The 12,813-nt window shown below is 40.1% G+C and overlaps 1 protein-coding gene across 1 annotated transcript in view; it reads left to right on the top strand.

Annotated features, from left to right (window-relative positions):
- pcdh1a (protocadherin 1a) overlaps positions 1 to 12,813 on the top strand; it is an 82,011-nt gene that overhangs the window by 3,452 nt on the left and 65,746 nt on the right. Inside the window, exons 2-3 of the mRNA XM_067494712.1 lie at positions 4,823 to 5,636; positions 6,498 to 8,684. Of these exons, the coding sequence (XP_067350813.1) occupies positions 4,842 to 5,636; positions 6,498 to 8,684 (2,982 nt within the window). The 5' untranslated portion in view covers positions 4,823 to 4,841. The remainder of the gene's footprint in view (positions 1 to 4,822; positions 5,637 to 6,497; positions 8,685 to 12,813) is intronic.

Genomic DNA, 12,813 nt, shown 5'->3' with positions numbered 1-12,813 from the left:
GTGGAGAGATGGAGGATTGTAGGCAGTTGCTGTGAGGAATTTGGGAGTTCTCTGTCATTCAAGACGATATGGTAGAAAGTGGGCAGATCTACGAGGTAAGAAAGAGATCAGAAGGAACAGAAAAGGAGCCACAATTTGAGGAGACGTCCTTTTATCTTGGATCCACCGTTAAAATTCAAGTCCTCTCTCTATTCTTTAAGGAGCTGTTGCAACTGTTATAATATTCTGATTGTGAATTCAACATCAGCTTTGTGTTTTTTTTTTTTTTTCATATTTGGTTTTCTAATAAAGCAAACCCACTCCTCTTTAATTATTTAAAGGTTCTATTATCATATAAACAAACATGTCTCCTCACTGTTGTACATTTATAGAGCTCTGTGTTTTACCACTAGAAAAAAAGCATTGAAGTTTGATAATCAGAGGCGACGTTTCACACAGTACCATCCGATGATTCTGGTACCATATCTTTGTATGTTTTGCCTCTTTAATGGAAACACTTCCCCATTAAGATTTTGTCACTTTTATACAGTAATTCCAGGCGACAGTGGGCATGAGCATGAATCACTTTCCATCCCCTTTAGAGCCACTCTTATCTGCATGGGTCATTGACAGGTGAAGGGTATGCTTGAGTGAACTTCTTCTGTAGCTTGTGAGTCTGTGGAGAGATGGAAAAGCTGAGGCTGAGTCAAGAAATACAGACTTCCTGGTCTAGTCTTGTCCGTAGTCTTGGCACAGCATTTGGTTCTAATAAGCTGGGCTTTGGCCAAGCAGAGTTCTTGCCATGTGGCATGCCTATTTTGCAATGTTCCTCGGGGTCTTAAACTCCTGAAACAGCTTTGCTGAACTTTTTTTTTTTCCCTGCACTGCGTTCTTTTTTGCAAAGTTTTCACAGTAGATGAGGGAACATTAGACCCATCAGGCATTTTGAGAGACAGTCTTTGAAGGTCCACCTCCATACTGTGGAACAGGCTGCCTTCAGTTTTCTCCAAGTTGGAACCATCTGGACCATTGCATGAGCACAGCATGAGCCTACATGCTGAATGCTGCTTCACTGTTAGATTTAAAGTTCTCGCCTCAGTGAGATAGTTGATGCTTTGATTGTATATGGAAAGCTATTCCTTCAGAATAAGTGTTGCTCACCTCATAAAAGGTCTGGCTCGGTTTATTTATTTATTTATTTTCTGTAGTTGCTTTCTGCACAATACGGTGCTTAAGTGAAATACAGTTTGAGACTTTAAGGCTGTGTTGAGTCCTAATAACACGGTATAAAGCAAAAAAAAAAAAAAAATATGTGTACTGCACTCATGGAACTTATACTACAGTAGAGGTCACTCAAGCATTAGCCGGGTCTACGTTTTCCAGTAGTGTGGCTGTCACAAAGTAGCTCTGCTATTTTCCCGTCTTAATGGTTAGGTCAGCGCATAAATGAAAAAGGTTTCTTCTTAGATTCTCTTGGTTAAACTCTGAGGCACCATTGTGATATTTAAGTGTTGACAGGGTGAGTTTATTTTGGTCAAACGACTTTCAGTTTCTTAGCCTCCGCTTTACGGAGACACCAATGTTGCAAACCCTGATCCAGTTATAAAATCTGCATTTGAACTCCTCACAGAATGCGTTACTTGAACCTCCAGAGTAACAGAGAAAACTATTTGATATTAGATGCATTGTCCTGGACATGATGCATTTGAACTCACTGAAAAACTAACCTCTTGTTCCCCCCTTTGATTTTATGCTGAGTTGTGTATCACTATCTGCCTAAATCAGCTTGTAGTCTTGTGGGTCTACCACACCATCTGGGATGGCAGATGATAACCAAGTTTTTTTAGAGAAAATGCTGAGATGCAGGAAACGTAACCTCTGGTTGTGTTCAGCAGTTCTAATTTATCCATTTGCAGCACAGGTAGTGAACTTTGGTGAGATGCGTAGCAGTCTAAGAAGTCTCACATCCCTCAGAAGTGAAAAGTCTCAGCACAAGTTGCCCTTTCGCCACTACCTTAGTGTGCTTTGAGAAATACATTTGACACTGTCAACCTTTTGATGGAACAGTCGTGAAATAGTTGAGAATTGTGAGCTAAAAACCCAAAGTGACAGTGTCGGTAATGTTCAGGCATCGGATGAGGGTAACATGCATATTTCACCAGTAACGCATATTGTAATATAAACATAAACCAAAAAACAATGAACAACAATTCACTGTAGCTGCCAGGCACAGTGCCATCTGGAAGACAGGCATGAGGCCAACTGGAAGACATTAAGTCATGAGTGTCATCAACCATAACAATCATGTCACTATCAAAGCGTGCCTATTCATTATAGAAGTAGATGCAAAGGCAGGGAGACATTTACACTTAAACAAAACATTAAGGAAATATTTCTGGTTCCGTATGTGTAAATCATTTTGTTGAAATTATTTTGCAAACTTATAGGATACAAAAAACAAAGAAGTGATCATTTGGTTAACTTGCATACAATAAGACATTCAGGACTTGATTTTTAATTGTAGGTTTTTTTAAAGAAATAGTTTCATAAGGGTATTGGGGTTTTGAGATGACTGTTACAAATTGCTTTAGTCAATTTGAGTGATTACACCATTAGTTTGTTGAACATACCTTTTAACAAGCTCTTGTGTTTAATTTAAATGGCGACAACAATCTAAAACATTTACATTACAATTAGCTGTAAAATAACTTTTGCCCACTGCTTGGTTTGAATTACACATTATATGTGGCTCTTAGCTGTAAATTTAAGTTACAAAATCTAAAAAAAAAGAGGATATTTTTGTGTTTAAGGTTAGATAATGCTTTGACCGTGTCTTTTTATTTTACTTCGCACACGAACACACAGCAAACACACTCACTGTCCATGACACATTGACTAGAGACTCCCCTGCAAATGTAAAAAGGGGGACATCAATAACACAGCAATTAGTACATCAATACCTTGCACTTCCAATTTTAATGTATTCAGGAGAAATTGGATTTCTCATTGGATTTCTGTATATTTGTGTTTTGGTGTCTAACATAATATGCATTTGCTTCGCTCCTCTGTGGAACATTGTTTTATGTGAGAAGATGCAGGATTTGAGCACATAATAACACTCTCCATGTACAGTACCGTTCTCTCTCTTTCACACCCACTCACACTAAGGTTGCACTGATCCCACTTGTTTTTCTTTTAAGTATTGGCTGATGCTAGATCCAGTACCTGTATTCTTCTTTTCAATTTCAGTCTACATCAAAGTGATTGAAACTGTTGTTCTCTGTGTGTAATGTTACATAATGCTCTATTACTTTTAAATAAAAGTAGACTTTCTTTGAAGGCCTGTGCAGGTTTTAGTTACATGATTCAAGGAGATTTGGAACATTGTGATTAAGTCAGTGACACACAAACAGAATGTAACATGCGCAGATCTGGACGATGCCCGATTCACTTATCAGAACCAGTGTTGATCAATGCAACAGTCGGCGCTGAAAACACGCAATAGTAACGACCTTATTTTTAAATAGCACTTCTCAATGCAAAGTAAAAAAAGTGCTTTGCATTGTTTAGACGTGATTACATGGAGAACCAGAGCTCTGCAGTTGAAAAAAAAAAAATTACGCAAAAAAATAATCAAGACATTAGATTAAAAACTATGAAAAACAGATATAATAAGGAAATAAAAATGGCCCCGACAAGTTTAAAGAAGTGATATTAAACAATGCGCAACACAAAATCAGGTAAAAGATTCCGACCGCTAAGTTTTCCAGAGCACAGGACCTCGATACTTAACCTCAATGTCTGCTCCATTTCAGTTATCAATAGGACATTTACACCCACACACAAGAAATAATTATAGTCTACAATCAATGCAGCATGAGAAAAGGCACGTGCTTTAGCTGAAGGGGATACAGATCAAAGAATAAACTAAAATAATGGGTCGTAATTAGAGTTGAAAGGTTCGGAATCAAACATTACGATTACAGTGTTTAAACTAGCTAGCAGCAATAAAGAGAGAATGGAAATTTCTGCCTTGTACATTGTTGCAAGCTCCATGTGATGATAATGGCCAAATTGCATAATCTGCATAAGAATAAATTGCCCGAGTGGCCCTTGGTGTGTGAGCCCTTGTTGTTACAGGCTTCTCCGGTAATGAAATAGATCAAACAGTTTATCTCTGTCAATAGACAACATCTTGGCAGATTGGTAAGGATTTGTTTTTGGAGCGTATGTTTATACCGTAGGTTGTTTTTCAGCTATATTGCTTGACCACTTCATGTCTAGTGGTGTAATACTGAAATAATGAGTCTCTTAGGCTGTGTTGAATCTCTGAGATTTTGTATTTCATTTTTATTTGATTACACAGCTGAAACAATTCACACTGGCCCTCAAGTTTGTTTTGCGCATAAGCTCACGATATACAATTTCTTGTTCCTACATTAATTTCTACACGAAATGTGTAAAACTGAGACATTTATTGGAGCTATCGAAGCCCCGGGACAGAAAAGAAACCATGCTGGGATATAGCTATGAATACATTTTTTGTTTTTTAGATGCCTCTCTTCTTTTTGTTGCTGTTGTTCCCTAATTGCAGGCTTGCAGGCCTGCTGTAGGCCTTGGTGCAGCTTATTGACAAAATACCACAATGCAATGAAGAGGGTTGTTTTCTCGCTGGAGAAATGTATCATTGGTCTTCAGAACTTGCTAATGAGGGTTCTGTGATCTCTAAAATACAACTTTAAAGCAGTTGTTACCTATGGACGTTGATGCAGCTACCAAACCGTTTAGAGTAAAAGCGTGATTTCTACAACATTTTTACACAGATTCTCTCTGTCATTTACAGGTAGCCCTCCGATGACCTAATGGAACTGAACTTACAATTAGTGCTGTTTTGGGTCCTGGTGCTGCACTGTGGCTCCGCTGAAGGTAGCATCCTGTATCGGGTTCAGGAGGAGCAGCCCCCTAACACTCTTATTGGTAGCCTGGCAGCGGACCAGGGACTGCCAGACTCAGGTCACCTCTACAAGCTGGAGGTGGGTGCCCCATACCTTCGCGTTGATGGGAAGACGGGAGACATTTTCACCACAGAGATTCCCATAGACAGAGAGACCCTGAGGGACTGTAGATCACTTGCTAAGGGTAAGCCCTGCTATTTGGAATTTGAGGTATCAGTGACAGATTTAATACAAAATCAGAGCCCACGACTCATTGAAGGACGCATCGAGGTACAGGACATCAATGACAACACCCCACAGTTTCCCTCCTCGGTGCTCACCATCTCTGTCCCTGAGAACACAATCATGGGGGCACTATTCTCCATACCTTTAGCTACAGACAGGGACACTGACAGAAATGGAGTGGCCGACTACGCGCTGACTGCTGGGCCAGATGCAGCAACCCTGTTTGGTCTACAGGTGGCTGACGACAGGGGAGGGAAGCTTCCACAGCTCATTGTCCTGGGCAACCTCGATCGTGAGTTAAAGGATTCCTATGACCTCACCATCAAGGCAGTGGATGGAGGGAATCCCCAGCGCTACAGCAGTGCTTTGCTGAGAGTGGTAGTTACCGATGCCAATGATAATTCTCCCAAGTTTGAAAAGTCTATGTATGAAGCAGAAGTGTTGGAAAATAGTCCAGTGGGACACTCTGTGCTGCAGGTAAGACTGAAAAGTGGCTTTTCCTTCACTTATTTAAATCACATTGCATGTTGGGGTGCAAAGTAAATTTTAAACCAGAAGTTTTTCCTTAGCTTGGTGGTGTTTTGCATCTTCAATTTGGCTCGAATTTATCAAGATGATAAATATATTGTCTATTATTTTTGTGCAGTTTATATTTGTAGCACGTCCACATTTATTTATTTTTTCTAGTGATGTAATTTTGAAACATTTAAAATGGTGTTAAAGCTATAAATCTCAAGAATGTGTTATGCAGAAGTATTTGGGGAAAAAAAGTCCACCCACCCTTAGTTCTTTTTAAATTCCATACTGCATCTTATATGCAATTGCAAATCCATATTTTATATATTTATTTACTTGCACTTCTTTTATGTTAAATTTGGGTAATACATGATATTAACAATAAGACAATAGGCTTGTACAGGCAATTAAGGTGCTTATTGCTCTTGTTGTGCTAATAAACTTGCAGAAATACAGTTAGAAATACATAGTGTCAGAGAGGAGGAGTATGATGCTCTGTGTAGGATTTTCTCTGGTTACCACTGAGAAATTTCAATGACTGGAGTGTTTTGTCACATGTTTTCATTTGAACCTTTTCTCTGTTCCCCCCCTTTTGGAATAAAGGAGGGACAGAGTCAGTGACATAACTGCTAAAAGCATAGAGCCAATAATGAAATATGTCTAAATAAAGATGTGCACATTTAAGTCAGCAGACTTCCATTCATTTTGTTATCCATTGACCGGTGATTTGTAGAGAAACTCCTACACTGGCTTCCTTTAAATTTAAACCCAAATTGTTGTAGATAAATCATGCCTCTAACCACAGACTCTGTTTCATTGTAGGTCAAAGCAAATGACTCTGACATGGGCCCTAATGGAGAAATTGAGTACACCCTTCACCAAGCAGTAGACCCAGTGCCGAAACTGTTACGAATTGATCGATCCACTGGTATTATCTATGTCAAAGGATCACTGGACAGAGAGGAAATTAGCAGCCTGTCCTTCTATGTGGTGGCTAGGGATAAGGGTCCTCAACCTAAAAGCTCTAAGACATTTGTAACTATAGAGGTAACTGATCAAAATGACAACGCTCCAGCTGTAGAGATTCGGGGGATCGGTCTGGTTACACACAGCGAAGGAGTGGCTAATATTTCAGAGGACATGCCGGTGGGAACAGCTGTTGCTTTGGTTCAAGTCTCTGACAGGGATGAGGGAGAGAATGCAGTGGTCACCTGTGTAGTTGCAGGAGATGTGCCCTTTCAGCTGCGCCCTGCCAGCGACTCGTCCAGCGACAACAAGAGGAAGTATTTCCTACAGACCACCACCCCTCTGGACTACGAAAGGGTTAGAGATTACAGAGTGGAAATTGTGGCTGTGGACTCTGGAAATCCTGCACTCTCCAGTACAAATTCTTTAAAAGTGCAGGTGACTGATGTGAACGATAACTCTCCAATTTTCTCCCCAACCTTATTTGAGGTAGATTTTGCTGAGGAAAACCAACCAGGGGAAGAAGTTTTGGATGTTACAGCTTCGGATGCTGACAGTGGCACTAATGCGGAACTTATGTATAATATCGTGGGCGACTCATCCATCAAAGGTCTGTTTGAGATTGACCCAAATACAGGGGAAGTAAGAGCTCGGAGCCCTCTTGATCGTGAGCATAAAGAACGATATGAGTTCAGGGTCACGGCAGCAGATAAAGGCTCCCCTATTCATAAAGGAACAGCAACTGTTGTAGTAAAAGTCCTTGACCGCAATGACAATGATCCCAAGTTTATGCTTAGTGGCTACAGCTTTTCAGTTTTGGAAAACATGCCCCCCCTCAGTCCAGTTGGTATGGTGACTGTTCTGGATGTGGACAAAGGTGAGAATGCTCACGTTCACCTCTCTGTAGAGCCTGATGGAGGAAAATTCGTTGTTCAAAATGGAACGGGTACCATTCTCTCAAGCATCTCGTTTGACAGGGAGAAAGAAAGCAGTTACACTTTTCGTCTGAAAGCAGTGGATGGAGGAGAACCGCCCAGATCTTCTTATGTGGGAGTTACAATAAATGTACTGGATGAAAATGACAATGACCCTGTGGTCACTAAGCCCTCCAATTCCTCTTTCAGGCGCTTGTCTCCTCTAGCTTCCCCAGATAGCCATGTGGAATTAGTGGAAGCAGAAGACCTGGACAGTGGCCCTAACGCAGAACTGGTCTTCAGTATTGCTGGTGGAAACCCTTATCAGTTATTTCGTATTTCCCCTTCTACAGGAGAGATCACTCTAGCAAAGGAGATGACTCGAAAACACGGTGGACTGCATCGCCTTGTGGTACGAGTGAGTGACAGAGGAAAGCCCACACGCCATGCCACAGCGCTGGTCCACATCTATGTCAATGAAACAATTTCAAATGTCAGCTTAGTGGAAGCACTAGTTGGACACAGTCTTTACACACCATTGGACAGGGACATTGCTGGGGATCCTGACAATGGTTTTGCCGCACACCGTAGTAACATTCTGTTTGGGAGCCTTGCTGGCGTGGCGGGTGTTGTCATGCTGATCTTAGTGGTGGTATTTATTCGACACCGCATTCAGAGAGAAACTAAGAGTGGATATCAGGCTGGCAAAAAGGAGACTAAGGACTTGTATGCGCCCAAACAGGCACCAAAGAATGCCAAAAGCAAACGAGGACGAAAAGGAAAACCTCAGAAGTCCCCGAAACCCCTGGGGGAGGAGGAAGAGGTCAGTCTTCAAAAGAGTCTCAAGTTCAACCTTGATGGAGTCAACGATAGCCCTAGGATACACCTACCCTTAACATATTCGCCTGGAAGCCCTGATATAGGCAGGCACTACCGCTCAAACTCCCCCTTACCCTCCATCCAGCTGCAAGCCCAATCTCCATCAGCATCACAGAAGCATCAGGCCGTCCAAGACTTGCCCGCTGCCAACACCTTTGTAGGAACAGGGGGAGACGACAACTCTACCGGCTCAGACCAGTATTCAGATTACAGCTACAAGACCATCCAACCAAAGTACAACAACAAACAGGTAAAGTCTTGCCTTTAAATATAAGGTGACATCTGCCTAAAATGGGTTGTTGTTGTGTTGCTTTGGTTGTGGATTTTGAATAGAGGCAGTTTAATTGTTGAAAATATACTTTATATATTATAATATTTCCATTGTGTTCATCGCTATTAAAACAGCTATGCGATAGGCTAAATTAATATGGTTGTGGTCTACGTAAAAAAAGCATATAATGATATAAATATGAATAATTTGGATGGCTTTTGTTTACCTTGTGCAATCAGTCCAGGTTGGAAAAATGTGAAACGATATTTAAACATTTATTACAGATTTGTTAGTGTTACTGCTCTTCTATTTGTTGTATCATTTACTCCAAAACTGCACATAATCTCTGAGATGACAGATCATCTTCTTTTACAGAAGATTACTGTCTACCTCCATTTGAAAGCATATAACTTGTGGAAACAGAATTACAAATTAATTTCTAGTTGTTTTCACGAATTTCACAAATAGACATCAAAATGCATTGGGAATAATGTTATTATGAAATTTAGATAGTGGGAGTAATTTGTCTTAATATTAATTGCATTCTTTTTTCTCCGTATAACTCTGTCTAAGGGTGAAGTTAGATACTTAAAGAATGTACCACAAAAAGTTATTAGGTCCAGGTATGTGTTCAAATGCAGTAGTACTAGGAAACTTAGGTGGGGCTTCGTATTTGGTTTTTTCGCATCTGATTTGCAGTGGAGTGGAGCAGGGAAGGTCCATTTGTGAGTGACTTACTTCTGCTCTTCTGCTTCACCTCTGCTGCTCTGATCTCTGCGGGTCACTTGCTCTTATCTCCCTGATCCTTATATGTTGTTATCTCCTCTTATCTGTACAACATTTGGCAAGTTTCAAAATACCATGGAAACAGAAATATTATTAGACTCAGGAGGGATTACGGACGGAAAATTTGTAGAGTCTGGGGATAGAAAGCTAATGTGTCTCTAGGTTTCTGTGTCATCTGCAAGTGTGTGAATGTGCGTTTTTGGACTAGACAAGTATTGATGTGTATGTGTAAGTCTGTGTGTGTGTGTGTGTGTGTGTGTGTGTGTGTGTGTGTGTGTGCAGGGGGATAAAGCAGACTACCATAATCCTTGAATAGTGTAACCTTATGTATAGTATAAGGAAATGCCCAGATGTCTCGATTCTATATGTGGGTTATTGAAACGGATTAATTACGGTACTAAACTCTTTAACATGCAAGTTCAGTTCAGTGTCAGCAGGGGGTACATAACCTCAAAGAGCCCCCAAATCCAAAGACATGCATTGCAGTCAGGCACAGTAAGCTAAAATTACTGATATCACCTGTGTGCGAAAGGGAGTCCGTGGGGAGGCCAGATGCGATTCACAGTTAAATAGGTTGTGTTTAGTCGGTCTATCAACCTCTACTATTTTATTGTTGTTGCAGCAGGTGTGAATAGGACCTTTTAATCATTTATACACATTTACCATTGAAACATACATTATTTCAGTTGTATGTAATATTAGTTCTGAGAATAATTTACATTTGCAAGATTTTTGATCTTGTCTCAAACTGCTGTTTTTTTAATTGACCTAACTAATTGAAAATGCATCAAAAGCTTGTCGACATTGTGTGTATGTTGCTTATCGTTTTGTGTCTGTTCTTGTTGGATTAAGCTGTTGGAGCCCGTTTGGATCTGGTCTCTCTTTTGGGCAGGTTTCCATGAGTCAGTTTACGGTACGTGAACGTCCATCCATTGTGGCAGCTGCCTGTTCTGTCACGTTTTCTCCGTTGCGGGTCATGTTTCGGTATTTAGACTACATATGAAAAATAGTTTTACAATTTCCATATGCACCACAAAAAATATTTCAAGCGATTGCTGTCTATTACCTCACAAGGGAATGAAGGACAAATTACAGATAGGTGATGAATTTAGTCTTAGTCACCTATGACAGCTGGTCCCAGCCCCCCTGCAATAATGGATAAGTTACAAATACTGGATGGATGGAAGTTATTTTTCCTTGCATTTAAAAAAATAGACTTGGGGTGGTGTTGATGCGAAGGCAGCCACTCCCGCTGGTGCAGCCCAGCTGTGAGAATAACAGATCAAACAGCAAATCTATTCAAAATAATTACCCATATATACAAGAAATAATACTTAAAAGCAGCTCCTGAGCCCTGATAAATAATAAATAACCCACTCAGACCCCAATCAAACAGGTTAAAACCAACAGTGAGAGAAGATAAAGGTGTGTTTTGCACATTGGATTTTACCAAACTTTTAGTCATATATTTGGTTATCACACTGACAAATAGCATTAAACATTCCAAAACACAGTTATGATGTTTTTAACGTAACTTTTTGGACACAGATTGCATATCAGGTATTTTCAACCAAGATGTCTTTACATGGACTTCCAAGAGGCTTTCTCGACTAACATCACCGTGTCATACATACAAAACAGTTTGACATTCTCTAACGCTTTGCAGATAAAGTTTGCCACATGCAAATGAGCAAGGAAAATATGAGGAAAAATATGCTTCTGAGTTGTGAACAACATGTGTAGGTGACACATTTTCTGTGGAGATATCTTCAGAGCCACTCTCACAGTTGGCTGGTTGGTAGTTTCAGCAGATGCTAGCTGACAGCTTAGGTGATCACAAGCCTTCGTGGGTGGAGTCAGTTTAGAGAACAGTCACCACTGTCTCCTTGATGGACAACATAAGGGACCAAAATGACTTCAAGCCACAGGGTGTGTCTGGATATTTGTCTGTAGTGCCAATCTCTGTGATTGTGTGTAGATTCGCTGCTTAGTAAAAGAGTGTTAATTGTAACTGTGGCACAGATGTAAGCTCTCGGCACTTGACAGTGTTTGTGTTTTCTCAATATGATAACATAACTGCCTATGAGACATGACTTAGATTATTGACAGCCTGTGCAAAAACATGGACAGATGTTGAAGCTCATGTGACATACCTCAGCAGATGTTGTCTCATGTATGGCATCCCCTCTCACATCAGGAAGAACAGATTGACCAAAATATATAATTAAACTATCTGCCAAGTGATGTGACAGATGTAGAGTGGTGCCCTTGCTTTAATTATCTGTGCTACTCTCAACAATGGCTTTTCATTGGGAATGTCATCAGGTGTCTAGGTGTGAACTAAACTTATTGATGTTATTTCTAAAAATGGCAGGATGTGTGTAAAATGGATTATGAGCTCATGAAATGTGATAAGCTTTTTAAAAATTATATTTTTTTTATAGCACAGTCAGTGAAATGATGATGACAAGTTGTACAATAAACAAGAATTTAGCTCTGCAGATATCTGCTGCATTATCCTTCTCTTTCTGCAGTTTCCTCAGGCTTTAATTAAAGGCAGTTCACTTAGAAACACAAATCTATTGTCGGGTGAAACCAGAGTCAGTGTTCAACAAGCTAAAGCAGCCTGACCCGGAAACTGTCAAATGTACCGTGTGTGTGTGTGTGTGTGTGTGTGTGTGGTTCCCTCAACGTCCATAACTGAATGTCAAAGTGAAGACATGGTGTAAGGATTAGTTTAAGGTTAATTAAGTAGCGCTTATAGTTAAAGGTTATAGTTAGGGTAAGACTGCAGAAATAAATGTAAATCAATGGAAAGTCGGTACAGGGTAATAAAAAAAGAAAAAAAAAGAAAATGTGTGTGTAGGTCTGTATAAGTGCTCAAATTTTCGACGGCGGTAGTGAGACGGTGTTAAATGATATTGATTGATAAATGATTGGTAAATAAATGATAAATTATCCAAAATATCGATGTCGATTAGGTTCTACACAGTTCACATACAGAGTATTGACAATGACAAATCTGTTATACCTGCAACATTTGGCTCATCACAGGATGTGTTCATTTCAAAGAAACATCTGCATCTATAAACACTGGGCCTGAGAATACAGAATGATATTCAAATACTGTGTACATAAGAATGGCTTGTTGATGGTGCGACCACCCCAACAGATGTTTAAGATGTCCTAATTAGATCAGAGTATTAGGCACGTGCCAGCTATATGTGCAAAGACATATTTGTTTTGCTTTCTGCTGCACTGCTATCAATTCAGAAGCATTTTCATCTCCTCCCAAGACTCTGAATAGAACTTTTCAGCTGTC

This window comes from Channa argus, chromosome 24, assembly GCF_033026475.1.
Source record: "Channa argus isolate prfri chromosome 24, Channa argus male v1.0, whole genome shotgun sequence".
Classification (NCBI taxonomy): domain Eukaryota; kingdom Metazoa; phylum Chordata; class Actinopteri; order Anabantiformes; family Channidae; genus Channa; species Channa argus.
This window is presented reverse-complemented; position numbering and strand designations above follow the sequence as displayed.